The 23,601-nt window shown below is 40.3% G+C and overlaps 1 protein-coding gene across 3 annotated transcripts in view; it reads left to right on the plus strand.

The window, feature by feature from the left end:
• Positions 1 to 22,277, plus strand: part of CA5B (carbonic anhydrase 5B) — a 41,290-nt gene extending 19,013 nt beyond the window's left edge. For all 3 annotated transcript variants that reach the window (XM_012784756.3, XM_012784757.3, XM_075999556.1), the window contains exons 3-8: positions 925 to 1,122; positions 9,128 to 9,246; positions 10,786 to 10,881; positions 11,419 to 11,481; positions 12,652 to 12,807; positions 19,858 to 22,277. In XM_012784756.3, the coding sequence (XP_012640210.1) occupies positions 925 to 1,122; positions 9,128 to 9,246; positions 10,786 to 10,881; positions 11,419 to 11,481; positions 12,652 to 12,807; positions 19,858 to 20,037 (812 nt within the window). In that variant the 3' untranslated portion in view covers positions 20,038 to 22,277. The remainder of the gene's footprint in view (positions 1 to 924; positions 1,123 to 9,127; positions 9,247 to 10,785; positions 10,882 to 11,418; positions 11,482 to 12,651; positions 12,808 to 19,857) is intronic.
• Positions 22,278 to 23,601: the final 1,324 nt, after the last annotated feature.

The following is a 23,601-nucleotide window of genomic DNA, read 5'->3' on the forward strand; positions in this document are numbered from 1 at the left end:
CATCACACATGGATGTCTCAACGGGCCCATCTGTGTTATCAGAAAGTCTGCTGATATTTGTCGGGGACTTGCTACAAAGACCCAGCACTTGACTCTGTAGAAGAAAATCAGCATCAGCAATGTCATCAGTGCCTGTGTGGGACAGACTATATGTGTACACATTAATAGACAATGTCCACATTTACCTGACACACTGTGAACTGCAGGGACCTTGGCAATGCTGATATTCTACCCGGGTTTTGCAGGACGGCTGCCTGGTCTTCAGAGTTTGCTTACATAAGAGGTGAACTCAGCATGCACATTTGTGTGGGGTGAGCATTTTACAGGATGCAGGCTACACAAGCCTTTCTTATCTACTAGCCAACCATTAAAAACGGACAATATGTGACTGAAAGTTTGCTTTCCAAAAATTCTTCCCTATTTTCTTTATTGAAAATAAGTCTGTCATTGAAAACCAAATTACTTTGTCTTTGTATTTAAAGCTGCTTTTGGGGTTGAGACTCAGGAAATTATCAGAGAAGAAAAGAGATTCATTTGTGAATACCGTATTTCCACATGGCACTGATCTCTATGTGTTTTACTGTTATCATAGGATTGATTGCACTTGATTTAGGTGAACTTGGTAGGCAGACTGAGATGTGTTGGTTTTTACGGATGGCAGAGTGCTGTTCCTCTGGAAGGTGCTCTCTGACCTGCCTTTATCCTCTGCTTTAGTCACTTGATTAAGGCCCTAAGCAGCTAATATTATTCAGGATTCTCCAGGGAGACAGAGCAATAGGATGTAAAATTAACCATCACAATGGCTAAGTCCTAAGAACTCAAGTTTCCATTAGCCTCGACAGGTTCTCCAGAAGTGGGGTTGCCTCATGCGTGATGCTAGATAGTGGATGGTCTTGATAATATCCCCGACCTGCTTTCTCCTAGTGCATCCACTCTGGGAGAGCGTGGACCTGGCTCCGGCAGGTGATCGACAGTCGCCCATCAACATCCGGTGGAGAGACAGTGTTTATGATCCTGGCTTAAAACCGCTCACCATCTCTTATGACCCGACCACCTGCCTCCATGTCTGGAATAACGGGTACTCTTTCCTTGTGGAATTTGAAGATTCTACAGATAAATCAGGTGAGGGCAAGATCTTGTGTTGTTGGTCTTGTCTGGAGTTAAAGGAACAGTACAGTGACAACACAGGCCACATCAAACTCCCTCCATGAGAGTATCGAGCTCTGTTAGCAATGGCATGGAACTCATTGATCTTACTTTTTCAATGTATGACAAAAGTCCCTTCTAGTTTTTATTTATATTTTGTTCAACCAATAGAGGTAGTATTTTATTAATAAATACATGTCTCTATGTATAGATTCTATAATTGGTATAGAAGATAGGGTATGAAACTGAAGTTTTGCCAGAAATTCATTTCATATGTGTATATTGGATATGTACTAATTTTTCCTCTGCTTGCTGATTTTACGAAAACTTTTATATTAAATAATAACACTGTTTAATCATATTTAACTTACCAGATTGTGATACATTGTGAGAAATGGAAACTTCTGCTAATTTTGTTAAATAAAAAATGTTACCTAGGCCGGGCGCGGTGGCTCACGCCTGTAATCCTAACACTCTGGGAGGCCGAGGCGGGTGGATTGCTCAAGGTCAGGAGTTCAAAACCAGCCTGAACAAGAGCGAGACCCCGTCTCTACTATAAATAGAAAGAAAATTAATTGGCCAACTAATACATACAGAAAAAATTAGCCGGGCATGGTGGCGCATGCCTGTAGTCCCAGCTACTCGGGAGGCTGAGGCAGTAGGATCGCTTGAGCCCAGGAGTCTGAGGTTGCTGTGAGCTAGGCTGCCGCCATGGCACTCACTCTAGCCTGGGCAACAAAGTGAGACTCTGTCTCAAAAAAAAAAAAAAAAAAAAAAATGTTACCTAGTTTAAAAGAAACATACTTTAGAAGAATTTCTTAAAGCCAAATATTATGTTGCTTTTTGAATCTTCTTCTTCTTCTTCTTTTTTTTAACCTACCTGGATATAAACTAATGGGAGTGATTTCAAAGTTCACCTGAAACTTTTGGTGTCTATAGAAGACAGAATGTGATTAATTCCATGTAGGTTTCTTCTTTTTCTTTCTTTACTGAGTTTCATGGTATCAAATAGTCCTAATTAGTCTGAAATAATTATTATTTGAAATAGCATATCTAAAGTAGTTCCCAATCAGTGGCAATTCTGCCACCTTTCTTCCTGCCACCACCCCATCCCAGGACTGGGGATACTTAGCAGCATCTGGATGTAGTTTTTGATTGTCACAACTGGGCTAGGGGAGTGAAACTGACATCTAGTGGCTCAAGGATGCTGCTGCTAAAGATCCTATAGTGCACAGAACAGCTGTAAGGAAGAGTTATCTAGCCTGAAATATTAATAGAGCTGAGATTGAGCAATCTTGATCTAAAAGGAGTTTGTTTTCTCTCATGAACATTAGGAAATGAGTCCACAAAAATGATAATGAATGGAGTAAAAAGGGTAACTTAAACCATAAATAGAAATGGCCATGCCTGTATTTATCCTGGCTCTAGGATTCTTAACTGTGTCTTTGTTTTCTTTGCATTTTCCTAGTGATGCTCAGATACTTAGACATGGCCCTCTGGCCCAGCTACAAACAGATTGCTCCTTCAATGGTCTTAATCTGTCGCTGGTTCTCTTCCCTCTGACATACTTCTCTGCTGTGATTCAATAAGTATTTGAGTCTTTCCTTAAGTGCTTAAGTGTCTCCTCACTCCTCATTTTCCTCTTTCTCCTCTATGATATGACATAGCCCCCAAATCCTGAACATCTTACTTACATATCTCAAACCAAGAAGGAATAGCTCTTTTCCTCCAAGATTCCAAGATTCATGGGCATTTTTCTTTTTCTTTTTTTTTTTTAGACAGAGTCTCACTTTGTTGCCCAGGCTAGAGTGCCATGGCGTTAGCCTAGCTCACAGCAACCTCAAACTCCTGGGCTCAAGCAATCCTCCTGCCTCAGCCTCCAAAGTAGCTGGGACTACAGGCATGTGCCACCATGCCTGGCTAATTTTTTCTATATATGTTAGTTGGCCAATTAATTTCTTTCTATTTATAGTAGAGACAGGTCTCGCTTTTGCTCAGGCTGGTTTTGAACTCCTGACCTCGAGCAATCCACCTGCCTTGGCCTCCTAGATTGCTAGGATTACAGGCATAAGCCACTGTGCCCGGCCCATGGGCATCTTTCTTAATTTTCCCCAAACTCTAGAGTGTGCCCCCATCTCAACTGGACTACCATAATGTTATGTTGCATATAAGGATTTCAGAAATCTTCAAAACAGCAAGCTAAATTCCTGTGTTCCAGATGACTCTTGCACTCTGGTGAGCTCTGCTTGCCCCCCGTAGAGCTCTACCATTATCCCTGCCAGAACTAAACTAATGGACAGACCCAATCCATAGGGCACCAACTCTTATCCATTCACTCTGGATACATAGAAGTTCTTTCAAGTCTCGATCTCATCAAGGTTCCTGGCAACCTTCTTTCTTCTGAGGATTCTAGGGTTGTGGTCAGCTTTCTTAAGCCCTTGACCGTCTAGGGACTGTTTGTTGCCAATATAATATTATTGCTTCATTGAGCTGGAAGTCTTAGAAAGTTGTTTAATAGGTTTCTTGACCAAGCAAGTTAAGCCCAAGATTTTTCAGGGCAAATAGCTGTTTGTTTTATTTTTTAGTCATCTATTTTTCTTTTGAACAATAGATTCAAGAATTCTTATCTATCCATTTGCATGGGTCATCTCAGATGGAAAATAAACAACCCATGTTTTCATCATAATAGCTCTTTAGGTATCCATAAACCCCACTGATTAAATCATCCCTTGATCCTATCTTCCCAAGGTGAGTCAGTCTCATACTGTTTTTACAAAATATAGAAGAAAAATTGTAGAAAGGCTATCAATTTTATGCTTGTATGATTAGGAATAACTAAAACTGATAGCTACATTTCATTATGCTTTAACAATTATTTTCTTTAAGATACCATTAATCTTTAATAAGTACCTAACTTTCTCTATCTTTCTCTCTCTCTCTACATTTTAGTGACTGCCTCTTATTTCCTGCTTATTCTTCACTGCTATTTCTCCATGCTGTTGCAAAATAATCACTAGCATTCAAAGAGGAAAAAAAAAACAGTAAGTGAACATAAAACAGAAAAAGTAAAAGAAAGCAAAGATATCCTAGAAATGAAGAAAGGCAAGAATCAATTCTAGAAAAGTAATGATCTTATAAATATCAATGTCTAGATATTTTAAAATACAAAAAAAAGAAAAGAAAACCAAGGAATGCTGCTACATGGTGCTTTATAGAGATCTGGAGTAAAATGCAAGGCACAGGAGCTGAGGAAGGTATGTGATAAAAACATCATAACAAACCTTATGGGATATAGCTAAAGCAGTGCTGAGAGGGAAATTGATAGATGAAAATGCCTATAATAAAGAAGAACTTTCTCAAATCAATAACCTAGCTTTCCACCTTAAGAAACTAGAAAGAGAAGAGCAAACTACACCCACAGCAAGCAACAAGAAGGACATAATAAAGCACAGAACAAGAAATCGATGAAATCAAGGTTGATTCTTTGGGAAGATCAACAAAGTTAACAAACCTTGAATTAGGGAGACCAAGAAAAAAATAAGAGAGAAGATTCAAATGACAAATCTGGAATGAAAGAGGAGACATCACGATGCACTTTATAGAAATTAAAAGAGATGTGTGAGCATCTCATCCCACCACCTTCTGCTGGATATTGTTTTGTTACTGGCTTCCCCTGAGTAGCACAGTTATGAGTTTAATGAGTGCATGTGAGAGATACAGCTAGTGTGGGGAAGGGCACTAAATTATCCCTGGGCTGACATGGATAGTCCCTGTAAATTATCACCTCTGGAATTCCTCTTTTTGGCAGTGTCAACAGGCATTAAAGAAAATGAGAGGTGAGTCCTTTGTTCTCCTCTTCAGGGTGCTTCCTGCCCCATCCTGCTTCACTTCACACTTTCATGGGGCAGCACCAGTGAACCTAGGAAGAATGCTTTCACAAACATTTGAAGTTTTCCTTCCCTATTTTTAATCCTACATTTACTTCTTAAAAAAAAAATTTTTTTTAAGAACTTTTAGGAAATTTACAGAGTTGCACAACCATCCGTGCAATCCAATTTTAGAATGTTTCCATCACCCCAGAAAGATTGCTCATGCCCATTTCCTGCATTTACTTTTCTGGTGTGGGTTCTGTGTGTTACCTTTCTCTTCATCATCCCTTTCTCTGCTAGCTCCTTCATTTTTACATTGAAAAGCAAAAGAAGGGAGTGACTATTACAGAGATTGCTTACTGTAAGCCATACTCTATGCTAGATGTTTTATATTTGTTGTCTAATTTTCTACAAGTTTAATCCTTTCTTGTCTTAGAACACAGAAGAAACAAAATATCAACAACTTCAAATACATGAGTATTATTTATTTGCTGTATCTTATTACTGCTCTGCAATCTAATTTACTATCTCCTGTCTCCCTTCTCTATCCCATTTCTTGAGGACTGTACTTCCTACTCCCCTCTATTCATCTGCCCCACCCGACCCTACCCTTTTCCTTTAATCTTGCTGAGGTTGCCAATAACATCTCTATTAACTAATCCAACTGCCACTTGGCAGTCTGTTTCTTTAGTTCCTGGTTTCATTGTGGATCTACTAAGTGCCAGGTGCTCAGAATACAAAGAGGAAGAGATGGTCTCTGCCTTTAAGGAGCTTAGAGGCTGGGTGGTGGCTCACGCCTATAATCCTAGCTCTCTGGGAGGCCAAGTACTACTCCTCAGCCTACTTGTCTCTACTCCTCTCTACTATAAATAGAAAGAAATTCATTGGCCAACTAATATATAGAGAAAAAATTAGCGGGGCATGGCGGTGCATGCCTGTAGTCCCAGCTACTTGGGAGGCTGAGGCAGGAGGATTGCTTGAGCCTAGGAGTTTGAGATTGCTGTGAGCTAGGCTGATGCCATGGCACTCACTTTCTAGCCTGGGCAACAAAGCGAGACTCTGTCTCAAAAAAATTAAAAAAATGTAAGAAGGTGGCAGAAAACTAAGTCCAGAGGTAAGCAAGAGCTGATTCGTGGAGAATTTTGCAGAGCATGCTTCATGGACTGGGAATTTGGGTACAGCTTAGCTGGGCTCTGTGGCTCTGTGTCTCTCAAAAGACTGTGATCAAGATGTCAGTCTCATCTCAAGGCTCCTTTGGCAAAGGATACTCTTCTAAACTCAAGTGGCTGTTAGCAGGATTTAGTTTCTCTGGGGGCCTTCATTCCTGGGTAGCTGATGGCCAGAGCCCACGCTTGTTTCCTTGCTGTGGGCCTCTCCATAGGGCAGCTCACGCATGGCAGCTGGCTGCAGCAGACCAAGCAAGTGAGTGAACTCAGAGAGGGCAAGCAGGGTAGAAGCCAGTGTCTCTTTGTATCCTAATCCCGAAAGTAACATCCCATCACTTTTGCCTCAGGGGAGGGGATTACACAAGTTTTTGAATACCAGGAGATGGCGATCATTGGGCACCAATTTAGAAACTGCCAGCACACATGGCTAATGACACAGTCAACTGATTCAAACTGAGGGCCTTTTCCTACAAAGTATAATACATGCTCTCAACCACATTTTACAGTAGAATACCTCCCCGTCCCACCTCTCCCGGGAGCATGTATGACTTATTATATAGGTATGGTGCCCAGCACATGGTAGGGACTTAATGATTTTGCAGCTAGCAAGTGTCCACGTTAGCTTCCTGGTCCTCTAACCTCTCCTCTCCCAGGGGTCACAGTGCAGATGCACCTATAGGCCAGGTAGGTAATGAGACTGAGGCTAGGGGTATTTGAGGGGAGTGGCAGCAGTGGCAATGGTGAAGAACTGGCATGCCCCTCTAAAGGGGACAGCCGTTTCTCCCACCTGTTGTCACCCAGTAGGATTGTGCACTCATTGTGGCCAGGTTGTCTCATTTTCACAAGTTAAGTTGGAAATAGAGATTTTTATATGAAATTGTCTAGCTTTAAATGTTGGCAACGAATTTAAAAATGTGTTTAATATTATGTGAATCAGTGCTGTATGGGTGAATCAAAACACACCTGAAGACCAATTCTACACATCCCCTTTCCTTACAGCCACCCATGGGTGACATATCCTTCCTGCCATGCTCATCATCTTTGGAGGAAACATACAGTAAAGGTCCAGGAAATGTTGCCAGTGTTGTTCTAGGGATAGGAGAGAAAAGTTGCCTTTTCTCTGTCCTGATCACTTAACTTGGGACCAGAACTATTTGCCAAAATCATGCTACAATATAGAGCTGGCATAGAAAAATAAGAGTTTTTGGAAGATATTTTATTTTTATTTCAGTGCATTTTAGTACCTTCCTCCTATTAACTTAGCAAATCAGATAGTATTATTCTCTGCACCTCCCCTCTCCCCCAAAGAGAAGTGGTCATTGATTTCTTCATTCACCGTTTACAAAACTTTTTTTGGAGGAAATTATGTAAGAATTTCTCAAAAGCTGCTAAAATACATAGCAGACCATTGCATGATGTGTGTCCAGTATATTTGGTTTGCAGGATTGCTGTACTCGATCATTTGTACACATAAAATTCAACTAATGATGCAATAAACTCTAAACATCATTAAGATGGATGAGATGGATGGTTTTAGTGTTGCTATGTTGGTGTGACCATGTATAGACATCGCTGGGGCTGACCAGATAGAAGAAAAGACGAATTAATATGCCTCAGCAAATTCAAGGAAAAAAAAGTCAACACAACTCAAAGCCTGAAAAAAGGGTGACTGTAAAAACTTTCTTTATCTGAATATTTTGCCTATAATGGATTGATTTCACTAGTACCAGAAAAGTCTAGTCTAAACAAAACGTATTTATTATCCAACACGGCAAGACCAGAGGTAAATTGTGTGGATGGCTCACATTGTTCATTCTGCCCAAAAAAAGATGGGTGATAATTTTTGCATTCTTTAAATTGGCAATAATTACATAAATTTATGGGGTATAATGTGATGTTTTAAAATATATATATATACACACACACACACACATTCTGGAATGATTATATCAAGCAATTAACATATCCATCACCTCACGTACCATTCTTTTGTAGTGAGAACATTTAAAATCTCTCGGCCAGGCGCGGTAGCTCATGCCTATTATCCTAGTACTCTGGGAGGCTTAGGCAGGTGAATTGCTCAAGGTCAAGAGTTCGAGACCAGCCTGAACAAGAGTGAGACCCCCGTCTCTACTAAAAATAGAAAGAAATTATCTGGACAACTAAAAAAAAAAATATATATATATATAAAAAGTAGCCGGGCATAGTGGCACATGCCTGTAGTCCCAGCTACTTGGGAGGCTGAGGCAGTAGGATCGCTTGAGCCCAGGAGTTTGAGGTTGCTGTGAGCTAGGCTGACTCCATGGCACTCTAGCCCAGGCAACAGAGCCAGACTCTGTCTCAATCAATCAATCAATAAAAAATCTACTCTCTTAGCCATTTTGAAATATGCAAAATATTATTATTAACTATGTTCACCATGTTGTGCAATAAATCTGGAAAAGATATTTCCCTTGTCTAAGTGAAACTTTGTTCCCTTTGGCCAATATCTCCCAGGTGCTAATTTTTGACTTGCAAATTTCCTATTCCATTTCAATGAAAGGGAAAGAAACCACTAGTATCTTTAAAAATTGAAAAGCAAAGTATCCATGTATAAAAAAGAAAGAACCATTTGCCCCCATATTTTAGTATTATGCAATTGGGTTGGATAAATATGCTGAGAGAAATTTGCATTTGCACACAAAAGAAAACTGGACATAATAAATATAAAAATAAGTCAAGAATCGGCCTTTAACAATTGTACGTAGGTTGGTATGTGTTCAAATTGTGGTGTCATTCACTCTTGCCCTTATACATGCATTGACCACATGGAAATCAAATTTATGAACACTTGTATGTAATACAGGTATACCATTTAAGACAGTTCCCATACAGATTTGGCCTTTCACCCGCATTCCCCCACAGCATAAATAACCATGTCCTGAATTTTCGGATGTGCCATTTTAGTGATCGAGGGAGGACCCCTGGAACACAACTACCGATTGAAGCAGTTTCATTTTCACTGGGGGGCCATCGATGCCTGGGGCTCCGAGCACACCGTGGACAGCAAATGTTACCCAGCAGAGGTATGTTGAGAAGGTCAGGAACAGCGACAACTGTACAGAAGTGGAGATAATTCTAAGGTTTTCTAGTTGTAAGAAATTACCAGGAAGAGGGCCAGGCGCGGTGGCTCACACCTGTAATCCTAGCACTCTGGGAGGCCGAGGCAGGTGGATAGCTTGAGGTCAGGAGTTCGAAACCAGCCTGAGCAAGAGTGAGATCCCATCTCTACTATAAATAGAAAGAAATTCATTGGCCAACTAATATATATAGAAAAAATTAGCTGGGCTTCGTGGCACATGCCTGTAGTCCCAGCTACTCAGGAGGCTGAGGCAGGAGGATTGCTGGAGCCCAGGAGATTGAGGATGCTGTGAGCTAGGCTGACGCCACGGCACTCACTCTAGCCTGGGCAACAAAGCGAGACTCTGTCTCAAAAAAAAAAAAAAAAGAAAGAAAGAAATTACCAGGAAGAGGCTGGACATGTGGCTACACTTATATTCCCAGCACTTTGGAATGCCAAGCCGAAAGGGTTGCTTGAGGCCAGGAGTTCAAGGCCAGCCTGGGCAACATAGCAAGACCTCATCTCTATAAAAAATTTAAAAATAATATAAAAAAGAAGGAAATTACCAGGAAGAATCCAGTGATTCTTATAAATGCAAAATAGCTCTCTCAGGGGTGTATTTGATCATTCTCAGCTTAAACATGTAAAAATGATAACATCTGTCATCTCAAATAATATAGCTGAAATGAACCTTGAGATTCTGAAACTGATTCTTCCAGAATTCTAAGGTAGACTCAAATGATAGCCTAAGGTAATAATGCAGGGCCACAGGTCGGATTAACCCAAGTGCGAGATGGTGGGAGCCTGAATAAAGGCTGTGGCAATAGAAATAGAGAGAAAGAGTAAGATATATTAGGTAGGATCCCCTGCAGGAGAGGAGAAGGCAAAGTTAACCATGACCTTTAAGTGTCTCACTTGGAATGCTGGGTGATAACGCATTCATGAATGATGGATGAGGAATCATTTGTGGGGAAATATAGGGAGATCTTAAGGAAATATATTTCTGCTTACAACATTTTCTCTGGTTTTAAATGTTATGTTAAAAATAAAAGCACATTTTAAGTGATTATTCTTCAAAGAAGAAATTTATCTTTAACTCCTGCATAATTTCCATAGGGAGAATCTATTTATCTCAGTATAAATATATTCTCTCCTTCAGATGCAAATAATTTTGGATGTTAGTATTTTATGCAAATCAAGAAGGGAATGGACAAACATTGATCCCTCACTGAAATGCTACTCACTTTGTTATATGCATTTTCTTTTATTTTCCTCGCAAGTAAAACCCTCTATTCCAAAGAAATATTAATTGCTGCTCTTGCATAAATTTCTTCCTGTTCTTTATTTCTATCTCATTTGGCACCAGATTGTCCTATGCTTTTCTCAGTGGCTTTATTTTGAGTGAGGAAATGTGTTTAAATATCATAGGATGAATAAAGCTGTCATTCTGTTTTGGCACAATCCCACATGGTCATGTGTTAACCCTCTGTTAATGGTGTTTCAGCTGCACTTGGTGCATTGGAATGCAGTCAAATTTGAAACCTTTGAGGATGCAGCACTGGAAGAAAATGGTTTGGCTGTGATAGGAGTATTTTTAAAGGTACAAACAAATCTCACCAACTTTAAATGATGTGTTGTGTACGTTACAATATTATTTACTTTAAGAATGTTTGGATCAATAGGATCAGTATATTGATAAGATGGACAATGATTGAAATACAAGATTATTAGGAATATATTTTAAAAGGTATAAAAATGCACAGTCTAATACTGTAGTCACAAGCCGCATGTGACAATTGAGCATTTGAAATGTGGCTACTGCAATGGAGGAACCATTTTTAATTTTATTTAAATTTTAATTAATTTTAATTTCAATTTAAGAACTGATGCTTAAATGGAGCAGGAACACCTTTCCCTGCAGGCATGCTGACCTTGTCGGCCAATAGCCTACTCATTTGTTCTCTAATTTAATTCAGTGATGTTTATAAAATTCTAAATTACCACTTTAAGTGTAGTTTCACTCTCGTGGTTTGTTTTTATGTAACCACCAGGTGGTTAATTTCAATTCATATTCTGTTACAGTTTCTACAGTGAGATGTCCACTGTTTATAATATGTTCTCATTGATTGCTCTTTAGCTAGGCAAACATCATAAAGAGCTACAGAAATTGGTGAATACTCTGCCATCAATTAAGCACAAGGTAATATATTTGTTTTTCCTAAATCACTTGAAATATATTTTATGCTTCAATCTCAGAATGGAGACATTACCAAGGCACTTTGAATCAGGAGGTGTAATTAGGTGAAATGTATTCAGGTTCTCTTTGAAACGTTGCCTTAGAAAGAAAGAAAGTTGTCATTTACAATGCTTGTGTTAAGAGAACCCCCACAGCCGGGTACACTGGCATATGCCTGTAGTCCCAGCTATTCTAGAGGCTGAGGCAGGAGGATTGTATAAGCCCAGGAGTTGGAGTCCAGCCTGAGCAACAGAGTGAGACCCTCGTCTCTTAAAAAAAAACCAAAAAACTCTGGGTCACATTGCAGGGGAGAGAAACGATTGCATTGGTGGACACTGAGCTTTCTGGTTTTGCTGCCATGCTGCCGAGGACTCAAGGACTCAGGAACATCCTGCTGTCCCCTCCTCTCTTCCCAACACTGGCTCCTTCTAGGTCCTGTGAACACACTCAGAGCAGCCTTCTTTTCTCTAGCTACCCTCTGCAAGGAGCAGAAAAAAAGATTTACAGAAACTTGACTTGTCCAACAGTAAAGAGCAATGACCCATATCTTTCACCTTGGACACCTTTGTCCTGCCCCCAAGAGTCATTCTTCAATATTTCGAATCTCCAAGGGGCTGCTCCCTGGAGATCCATGTATTTATTCTCCCCTCACCCCCACTCTATTTACCTCTGTGCCCACCTCTTTCCCATTCCTCGCCTTCCTGTTTCCCTCTCTCCTCTTGTAGTCCAAGATTCTGGCTCCTCCTGATTTGTGTTTCATTTTCAAATAACAGTTGTCTGTCAGTCTATCTTGAGAAAGGGAAGCCTCCTCCTTTGTGTGCCAGCTACTATCTAACACCTCCCAACAGTGCCAGAGACGACCACCTGCTATAAACTCACTAGAATTGAAGGAGAAAATAGTTTTGGCTGTTTGCCCACTGAGGAGCATCAAAAATACACAGTTAATTGCAGAAACAAAGCCTCACAGGCTTCTGTCCCAAGCAGTGATGCTTCAGGCAGCTGCCCAGAGGTACCTGAAGCTCCCCTGGGACACTGCTGTCCCCGGATACCCCCTGAGAAGCATCACCTCGTCATCAGATTCCAGAATGGTTTTCACCACTAAATAATGATTCAGTGACCCCTTCTCTTGGCTAGGACACCCTTGTGGAATTTGAGTCGTTTGATCCTTCCTGTCTGATGCCCACCTGCCCGGATTACTGGACCTACTCGGGCTCTCTGACTACCCCGCCCCTCGCCGAGTCCGTCACCTGGATCATTAAGAAGCAGCCAGTAGAGGTTGATCATGATCAGGTAGGTTCTTTCCACTTTCCATCTGAGGAAATCTAGTCTGCCCATTTAAAATAAGGCTGGGCTCCAACTGTGGCATCAGTTTTAACATCTTGTAATGCCTATACCTTTTTATTGAAGAGTGCTAATGTCTGTCTCAGTTTGGACATGAATTTGGGGATGTTTCACATTAACTAGAGAGAAGAGGCCGGGCGCAGTGGCTCACGCCTGTAATCCTAGCACTCTGGGAGGCCGAGGCGGGTGGATTGCTCAAGATCAGGAGTTCAAGACGCCTGAGCAAGAGCGAGACCCCATCTCTACTATAAATAGAAAGAAATTAATTGGCCAACTAAAAATATATATATAAAAAAATTAGCCGGGCATGGCAGCGCATGCCTGTAGTCCCAGCTACTTGGGAGGCTGAGGCAGGAGGATCGCTTGAGCCTAGGAGTTTGAGGTTGCTGTGAGCTAGGCTGATGCCATGGCACTCTAGCCCGGGCAACAGAAGTGAGAGACTGTCTCAAAACAAACAAACAAAAAACTAGAGAGAAGAGTTCAAAACACAAAAGGACATAAGCTTTTTGCTTCCATACTTGACAATGGCATGTGTTTTATTATACATGCACTGTGTAGATTTTCTATAAAAATTAAGACCGTTTTAAAGGGAAGAATGAAGGCTGGAAATGGATGTGTTCAGAATCCTTTAACATCCTAAAGGATGTTTCATTATAGAATCTCAGGATAAAGACAATCCAACAATGTCTGTCCAGAAATTTTAATATAATTCAGTTGTTTTGAACTTGAGGTTTATTTTTCCCTTAGAAGCAAAGTCTAAATGGTGATTACTATGTCAATATGCAAAATCTTATTTAATTCATAATCTAACTAAATTACAATAATATTTGCTCGTACTTGTTTTATGGGATTTTTATTGATCACAAAGCATTTTCACAAGAACAGAACTTCCAAATTCTTTTTATGAAACCAGGATAACTGATGCCAACACCCATCAAAGAGTGAAACCCCCCAAAAAAGTAAACTATAGACTGATAGCTGTGAAGAATATAAAAGAAAAATAAAGTTAAAAGAAAATCTTAGAAACAGAATCCAGCAATACCTTAGAAGAAATACATACTTTATCCAGTAATGCAAGGATGGTTCATTTTTAAGAATGATATTAATATAATTCATTATATCAACATGCCCAAATAGAAAAATCATATTATCATTTCCATAGATTCCTAAAAGACATTTGCAAAACTTAACATTCAGTTTCTAAACATTTTTAATAAAAAAGAGATGAATACCCTAACTTGGTAGAAAAGATTGATCTTAGTTCAAAAGTAAATAGTATGAGCCTGGCGCGGTGGCTCACGCCTGTAATCCTAGCTCTCTGGGAGGCTGAGGCAGGCAGATCGTTCAAGGTCAGGAGTTCGAAACCAGCCTGAGCAAGATCGAGACCCTGTCTCTACTATAAATAGAAAGAAATTCATTGGCCAACTAATATATATAGAAAAAAAACTAGCCAGGCATGGTGGCACATGCCTGTAGTCCCAGCTACTCGAGAGGCTGAGGCAGGAGGATCGCTTGAGCCCAGAAGTTTGAGGTTGCTGTGAGCTAGGCTGACGCCACGGCACTCACTCTAGCCTGGGCAACAAAGTGAGACTCTGTCTCAAAAAAAAAAAAAAAAAAGTAAATAGTATGCTTAATATGGAAAGGATTATTACCATTTTAATTTTATATTAAATTATATTCTGGAAGTAGCCAATACAATTAGACTAGAAAACAAAAAATAAATTAGAGAAACAATAAAAAGCTGCTACAAAAATAAGATAATTTGGTAATCAGTGGAGTATATTATTAATTTACAGAAATCAATATATTTGACATATATAAATCACAATTAGTTTAAAGATATAATGATACAAAGATATAATAGAAGAAAGAACCCTATTAATAAGGGAAACAAAAATATGAAATACTGTGGTATAAATTTAACAAGAAAAGATACCAAGAAAACTGAAAATGTTCCTGAAGGACAGAAAAGAAGACTTGAATTAGACTGGGCACGAGGGCTCATGCCTGTAATCCTAGCACTCTTGGAGGCCGAGGCGGGCGGATTGCGCAAGGTCAGGAGTTCGAAACCAGCCTGAGCAAAAGCGAGACCCTGTCTCTACTATAAATAGAAAGAAATCTATTGGCCAACTAAAAATATATAGAAAAAATTAGCCAGGCATGGTGGTGCATGCCTGTAGTCCCAGCTACTCAGGAGGCTGAGGCAGTAGGATCACTTGAGCCCAGGAATTTGAGGTTGCTGTGAGCTGGGCTGACACCATGGCACTCTAGCCCAGGCAACAGAGTGAGACTCTGTCTCAAAACAAAAAAAGAAGACTTGAATTAATAAAATTAATAACATTATTTGATAGGAACACATCATAATGACACCTTTGATTGTCAATTCTCCTTAAGTTGTTATTTTTCATGAATTGTGTATTCTCCACATATTTATTGTGGTCCCAATACATATACCAACAGGATGTTTAAATAGATATGCTACTTCTATACTCATGAGAAAAAAAAAAAATAAATGCAAATAGCCAGGGAAAATTCTAAAATGGAAAAATGAGGATATGATTAGACTCAATAATGAAGTAGCATGGTGCTGGCCCATGAATAAATAAATCAGTCAAGGGAAATACATTAGTTAGGGTTCTCCAGAGAAACAGCCAATAGGATAGGTAATGCTCAGATGTAGAAAAAGATTTATTATAAGGTATTGGCTCACACAATTATGGAGGCTGAGAAGTGTTCACCATCTGCCATCTGCAAGCTGGAGATCCAGGAAAGCAAGTTGTGTAGTCCAAAGACCCGAGAGTTGGAGAACCAGTGGTGTAGGTTCCAGTGCTAGTCTGAACACCTGAGAACCAAGAGCTCTGAAGGCAAGGGAAGATCCATGTCCCCACTCAAGCAGTCAGGCAGAGAGCAGATTCACCCTTCCTCTGCCTTTCTGTTCTATTCAGGCCCTCAATGGATTGGATAATGCCCACTTGCTAGGGAGGGCCATTTGTTTTACTCAGTCTACCAATTCAAATGCTAATCTCTTCCAGAAACCCCCCTGACAGACACATTCAGAAATAGTGTTTAACCATCTATGTGGGCATCCCATGGCCCAATCAAGTTGACACATAAAATTAACCATCACAGGAAGAAAACAGTAAGTTCAGAAATATGTCCAAATACATATGAGAATTTATTTTATGATAAAGGTAGCATCTCAGCTCAGTGGGAGGAAAAGATAGAATATTTAGTACATGCAGTTGGGGGTAACAACTGAGCAGATATTTGGGGGAACATATTGGACCCACCATTCAAACCTTACACAAGAATAGATTCCAGATATATTAAATGTAAAAACTATCACCATAAAAGTACTAGGATAAGCAAAGGAAAATCCTTTCATACTCCCAAATGGAGGAAGCTTTTCTAACTATAATCAAAACCAGAAGTCTTAAAGAAAGCAACTAGTAAATTAGATTACATATTTTTTTTAAAAAATCAGTATGATGCAAACCACTATAAACAATGACAGGCCAGGCGCGGTGGCTCACGCCTGTAATCCTGGCACTCTGGGAGGCCGAGGCGGGAGGATTGCTTGAGGTCAGGAGTTCAAAACCAGCCTGAGCAAGAGCAAGACCCCATCTCTACTATAAATAGAAAGAAATTAATTGGCCAACTAATATGTATAGAAAAAATTAGCCGCTTATGGTGGCACATGCCTGTAGTCCCAGCTACTCGGGAGGCTGAGGCAGAAGGATTGCTTGAGCCCAGGAGTTTGATGTTGCTGTGAGCTAGGCTGATGCCACGGCACTCACTCTAGCCTGGGCAACAAAGCGAGACTCTATCTCAAAAAACAATGACAAAAATACAGAGCTTAACTGCCCATAAGCCTGGGCTTTATGATCTATACATTTAGTCTGCCACTGTCCTTCATATTAAAAAATTGACATAACAATGAAACATAAATAAATAAATCAATCAGAGGGTCAGTGGCCTGTGGGAGGACTTAGCAAATAAAATTTCAACACAGAAAATTTAGTAAAAAAAAAAACAAAAACGCAACCTGTCATCTAAAATCCCAGTCACCTATAATCTTACCACTTGGTATTAATCATTGTGTGGGTAAATCCTTCTGTTTTTTAATCTATATAAATATGCATAATTTTGTAACAAAGTAGAATCATTCTGTATATTTTGTTGCTCTTTTCACTCAGTGATGCATGGAATGTTCTGTAGATAATAAACGTTATATTCAGTATTATTTTTAAGGACATAGCTCTAATGTCATTTATTATTGGTCTAGGGCTATTTCTAATCTTTTGTCATTAGCTGAATAAAAATATACATTAACTACTAGTGCAGCTTCCTAATTGAGGAGGGCATATGTGTCATTTGCAAGTACAGCCCTGTGTCCCGTGCTTGCCTCCCATCCTAGCCCTACCTTTTCAGCGCCACTCTGTCTGATGTCTTTGTTCCAGACAATTCTTCCCATGCTTGTCTGCTGTGCCCCAGGTCGTCGTCTTCTGAGCTCCAGTGAGCCGGATTGACTCAGGGGAAATGTCGTGAACAGTTTTCCAGCTGGCTTGAAGTGAAATGTCGCATAACACGGTTGCTCAGAAAGCCAAGGGGCTATGACTGATGCTCTTGCCACATCAGAGAACAAGCCCTTGGTGCTCTGGGTTGCTCCTTTTGCATTGAGCTGCACTGTCCAATACGTTAGCCTCTAGCCATATGTGACCATTTAAATTATTATTATTATTATTATTTTTGAGACAGAGTCTCACTTTGTTGCCCAGGCTAGAGTGAGTGCCATGGCGTCAGCCTAGCTCACAGCAACCTCAAACTCCTGGGCTCAAGCAATCCTTCTGTCTCAGCCTCCCGAGTAGCTGGGACTACAGGTATGCGCCACCATGCCCGGCTCATTTTTTCTCTATATATTCGTTGGCCAATTAATTTCTTTCTATTTATAGTAGAGATGGGGTCTTGCTCTTGCTCAGGTGGGTTTCGAACTCCTGACCTTGAGCAATCTGCCCGCCTCAGCCTCCCAGAGTGCTAGGATTACAGGCGTGAGCCGCCACACCTGGCCTGACTAATTAAATTAAATATAAGTAAATTTAAGTTTAATTAAATTAAAAATATAGTTCCTCAGTCTCACTGCCACATTTCAAGTGCCCAGTAGCCGTATGTGGCCTATGGCTACCGTAATGAACTGTGCAGAGGACATTTCCATCAGTGCAGGAAGTTCTCTTGGACAGCACTAGCATGAAGCATCCCACCACCAGTTCAGGGGTCCTCAAACTACGACCCGCGGACCACATGCGGCCTGCCGAGGACATTTATCCGGCCCACCGGGTGTTTTTGCCGCCACTGCCTGTCCTGCTTAGCAGCCGACTCATCCCAGGCCCATAGTGCGCATGTGTGGAATGAGGGCTGCACTCTCCAACGGCCCTCCAATGATCTGAGGGACAGTGAACTGGCCCCCTGTTTAAAAAGTTTGAAGAAGCCGGGCGCGGTGGCTCACGCCTGTAATCCTAGCACTCTGGGAGGCCGAGGCGGGCGGATTGCTCAAGCTCAGGAGTTTGAAACCAGCCTGAGCAAGAGCGAGACCTCGTCTCTACTAAAAATAGAAAGAAATTAATTGGCCAACTGATATATGTAGAAAAAATTAACTGGGCATGGTGGCACATGCCTGTAGTCCCAGCTACTCAGGAGGCTGAGGCAGGAGGATCGCTTGAGCCCAGAAGTTTGAGGTTGCTGTGAGCTAGGCTGATGCCACGGCACTCACTCTAGCCTGGGCAACAAAGTGAGACTCTGTCTCAAAAAATAAAAAATAAAAATAAAAAAAAATAAAAAGTTTCAGGATCTCTGCATGTGCATTGCTTTGCTCACGATGCCCAGGCACGGTGAGCAATCAATAATATACTTTTTATGTTAATAATTTAGTTAAAGAAAAATGCACATTTTTTTTTGTGCCATTACTTTATGCATAAGGCCTTTCCTTGATTATCCTATAAGCTGGCTATTTTGCTCATTTAAAGATGAGGTTCTTGGCCGGGCATGGTGGCTCACGCCTGTAATCCTAGCACTCTGGGAGGCCGAGGCAGGCGGATTGCTCAAGGTCAGGAGTTCAAAACCAGCCTGAGCGAGACCCCGTCTCTACCATAAAAATAGAAAGAAATTAATTGGCCAACTAATATATATATATATATAAAAATCAGCCGGGCATGGTGGCTTGTGCCTGTAGTCCCAGCTACTCGGGAGGCTGAGGCAGGAGGATCGCTTGAGCCCAGGAGTTTGAGGTTGCTGTGAGCTAGGCTGACGCCACGGCACTCACTCTAGCCTAGGCAAGAAAGTGAGACTCTGTCTCAAAAAAAAAAAAAAAAGATGAGGTTCTTGAGAACCAAAATGATGAAGTAACTTATCCTTGCTAAATGGCTAGTATGTAAGGAACAGGGCCCTTGCTCCCAGTCTTTGGATGCCAAGTGCCCCGCTGGTTTCACCACCTGCTGTGACCACCAGGCATTTTTTTTTTTTTTTTTTTTTTTTTTTTTTTTAGCCATGGCATCAGCCTAGCTCACAGCAACTTCAGTCTCCTGGGCTCAAGCCATCCTGCTGCTGCCTCAGCCTCCTGAGTAGCTGGGACTACAGGCATGCGCCACCATGCCTGGGTAATTTTTGTATATATAGTTTTAGTTGGTCAATTAATTTCTTTCTATTTTTAGTAGAGACAGGGTCTCACTCTTGCTCAGGCTGGTTTCGAACTCCTGACCTTGAGCAATCCGCCTGCCTCGGCCTCCCAGAGTGCTAGGATTACAGGCGTGAGCCACCACATGCGGCCTGACCACGGGGCATTTTATTGCCTGTCAAGTGGTGAAGGCATTTTGACCCAGAAATAAGTTCTCCTTCTATATCTAACTCGTGACGAATGTTTCAGAATTGTAAAAATGAAAGTCATTTATTCTCAAGGGAAGCTGGTGTTCTATTGAACTAATTTATGCTTTCTGATTCTATTTCTAGCTTGAGCAATTTCGGACCCTGCTTTTCACTTCTGAGGGGGAGAAAGAGAAAAGAATGGTGGACAACTTCCGCCCCCTTCAGCCCCTGATGAATCGCACCGTCCGCTCATCTTTCCGTCACGATTATGTGCTGAATATACAAACGAAACCCAAGCCTGCAACCAGCCAAGCGATCCCCTAAAACATTCATATCTAGGCAGTATTTTGCTTTAATACATATTAGCTTTTTTAAAAATTTAACTAGACTATTCTAAATGCCTGCATTCAGTAATATTTATAGATGTGCATTTCTTGGTATGGGAGTGCTTCAGCAGTCTTTGCAGAGAGCTATTTGACAAATAAATTCTTACTTTGGTTGATAATGATGTTTATCACTGAAGTACTAGCAAGAGACACAAGTTTCTCTTATTGCAGCCTGTTGGTAATTTTAATGTCTTTTCATGTCTGACATTTTTGAGCTATCTTTTTATGTTTATATCAATTAGCAGTTCTATAGGGTTATAAGGAAGGATTATAAACAAAATGTTTAGCAAACACTGACAATCCAGAACTCAGGGCTTTCAGAAACTGCCACAGGGTCCAGACTGGTACTTCCTGACTGAACATAGGCATATTTTGAAATAAAATAAGTACATTTTATTTCAAAATATGACTGTGTATTCTTTTATAAAGGCTTCTCAATGAGTATGTTTGCCCCAGTCTTTAGTTGTCATTACTAGTATATGATATGCTTACTTGCTATCAATTTGTGATATAGAAAATATATTTTATAGTCATAAGAAAACAAAGATTTTTACTATATCTGGAAATCCTTTTGCATTTCTGAAGATCAAATATTTTACTTAATGGTTTGATCATATAGAAAGCGTATGCAGAACATTTTAAGGAAAATGTTTAAACCGCCTAGAACTTAGAATTCATTCATATTCTTTAAGAAATATTTTTCCAAGGACTAGTAATCTAATAGTCTATAGTGTATAGTATTATTTTGCATTATTTGTATACCATTATATATAATAAAATGATAACATTTTCTACACTGATAGAGCTATTTTGGCTTACCTTTACAACTGTCTGAACTTTATTTACTCATTAGTCAAGGTTTTTTGCAAGACAGGTGGTCAACTTAAATCTCCCAATTTATTCAGTGGTATAGAAGACATTTGTTATGGTAATAGGGAGATAAACTTGTCAGATAAGGTAAAATCTAAACTCTAGGTAATTCTACATATTCTGCAGAATCTGTGCCACTGTTGCTCTTGCTTTTAAATATCTTGGAGCGTATCCAAATGCCTCTAAGCCTATGTTCAAACTCAATGTTGCATCAATAACTGGTAGTATTTCTTTCATTAATATACTAGTCATCTGGTCTTCAAGATAGTGTTGAATGAATATACTTAACACTACTGAATGTGCATTTAAAGATGGTTAAGATGGAAATGAGACTACTTCAAACTTAAAAACTTCTGTATATCAAAGGAAGCAATTAACAAAGTAAAAAGGCAATCTATAGAATGGGAAAAAATACTCATAAATTGCATATCTGATAATGGGTTCATATCCAGAATATATAAGGACATTTTATAACTCAACAACAACAAAAAACAAATAACCTGATTTAAAAATGAGCAAGGATTTGCATAGACATTTCGCAAAAGAAGATATGCAAATGACCAATAAGAACATGAAATAATGCTCAACCGTCATTAATTATTAGGGAAAGGAAAATCAAAACCACAATGAGATATCACCTCACACACATCATGATGGCCACTATCAGAAGTACAAACAATAACAAGACTTGGGGAGGGTGTAGATGAGTCAGAACCCTTGTGTACTCTTGGTAAGAATGTAAAATAATGGAGTTGTTATGGAAAATGGTACAGAGCTTCCTTGAAAAACTGCAAACAATTACCATATGATCCAGCAATCTAACTTCTGGGTATATATCCAGAAGAATTCAAAGCAGGATCTTGAAGAGATATTTGCACATCTATGTTGATAGCAGCATTATTTGGAATAGTCAGGAGGTAGAAGCAACCCAAATGTCCATCAACAGATGAATAGATAAAGAAAATGTGGTATATGCATACGATGGAATATATACAGCATTAAAAAAGAAGGAAATCCTGTCAAATGTACAATGTGGATGAACCTTGACATTATGCTAAGCAAAATAAGCCAGTCACAAAAGAACAAATACTGTATGATTCCTCTCGTGTGAAGTATCTAAAGTAGTAAAAATAATAGAACAGAAAGTAGAAAGGTAGTTGCCAATGACTGGAGGGAGGTGGGGGGAAGTTTTGTTTAGTGGATACAGGGTTTCAATGTGTTGCAAGATGAAAAAATTCTAGAGATCTGTTGCACAACAGTGGGAATATACTTAATATTACTGAACAATTAAAGTACAATTAAAATGGTTGAGATGGTAAATTTTATATGTGTATTTTACCACAGTTGAGAGCAAAAAATTAATTCAGTAGGAAAAAAAAGATGGAGTTGTACGCATAAGTTCAGGAAATATCTGTTTTCTGAAGATGGTGGGGGGAGGGGAGGCTTTTGCATATATGCCCTAGGAAAAGCATAAAATTCTTAAAAAGATAAACATGGCAAAAAAAAAAAAAAGTCTGTTAACCTTCTGCAATTCACCCATTTCAAACTACAGTTACCTTTTTTTTTTGAGACAGAGTCTCGCTTTGTTGCCCAGGCTAGAGTGAGTGCCGTGGCGTCAGCCTAGCTCACAGCAACCTCAAACTCCTGGGCTCAAGCAATCCTGCTGCCTCAGCCTCCTGAGTAGCTGGGACTACAGGCATGCGCCACCATGCCCGGATAATTTTTTCTATTTATATTAGTTGGCCAATTAACCTCTTTCTATTTATAGTAGAGATGGGGGTCTCACTCTTGCTAGGGCTGGTTTCGAACTCCTGAGCTCGAGCAATCCGCCCACCTCGGCCTCCCAGAATGCTAGGATTACAGGTGTGAGCCACCGCGCCTGGCCAAACTACAGTTACCTTTAAAAGGGTGAACACATGAGCTATTTCTTTTCTAGGGTACACAGGCTTTCCTTCTAGCCTTGCAAGCTTGCAAACTTCCAGCCTTGCAAACTTTCAGGGCAAAACTCTATTGCAGTAAGTCCTCCAAATTGAAGGGAGTAATAATATACAGAATGCCTGACTTGCCCTCATCCTTAGAGACACCAAGGATGTATTTACAGTATAGGGTGACTGTGTGTCTTGGTTTGCCACTCCTGATTTACTTACACCTGGTGTTCTGGTGTAATTATTAAGAGCACTCTGTTTTGCTCTTAGCCTTGTCCTGGTTTGCATGATAAATTCTTGGTCACCTTCCCTGCAAAGGTTTTGGAAACTGCCTTAGTCATATGACCCTAAAAAGGGCACTGTAGATTCCCTCGCTACTGATACGCCTTTTTTTTTTTTTTTTTTTTTTTGAGACAGAGTCTCGCTTTGTTGTCCAGGCTAGAGTGAGTGCCATGGCGTCAGCCTCGCTCACAGCAACCTCAAACTCCTGGGCTCAAGCAATCCTGCTGCCTCAGCCTCCCGAGTAGCTGGGACTACAGGCATGTGCCACCATGCCCAGCTCATTTTTTCTATATATATCAGTTGGCCAATTAATTTCTTTCTATTTATGGTAGAGACAGGGTCTCACTCTTGCTCGGGCTGGTTTCGAACTCCTGAGCTCGAGCAATCCGCCCACCTCGGCCTCCCAGAGTGCTAGGATTACAGGC

This window comes from Microcebus murinus, chromosome X, assembly GCF_040939455.1.
Source record: "Microcebus murinus isolate Inina chromosome X, M.murinus_Inina_mat1.0, whole genome shotgun sequence".
Classification (NCBI taxonomy): domain Eukaryota; kingdom Metazoa; phylum Chordata; class Mammalia; order Primates; family Cheirogaleidae; genus Microcebus; species Microcebus murinus.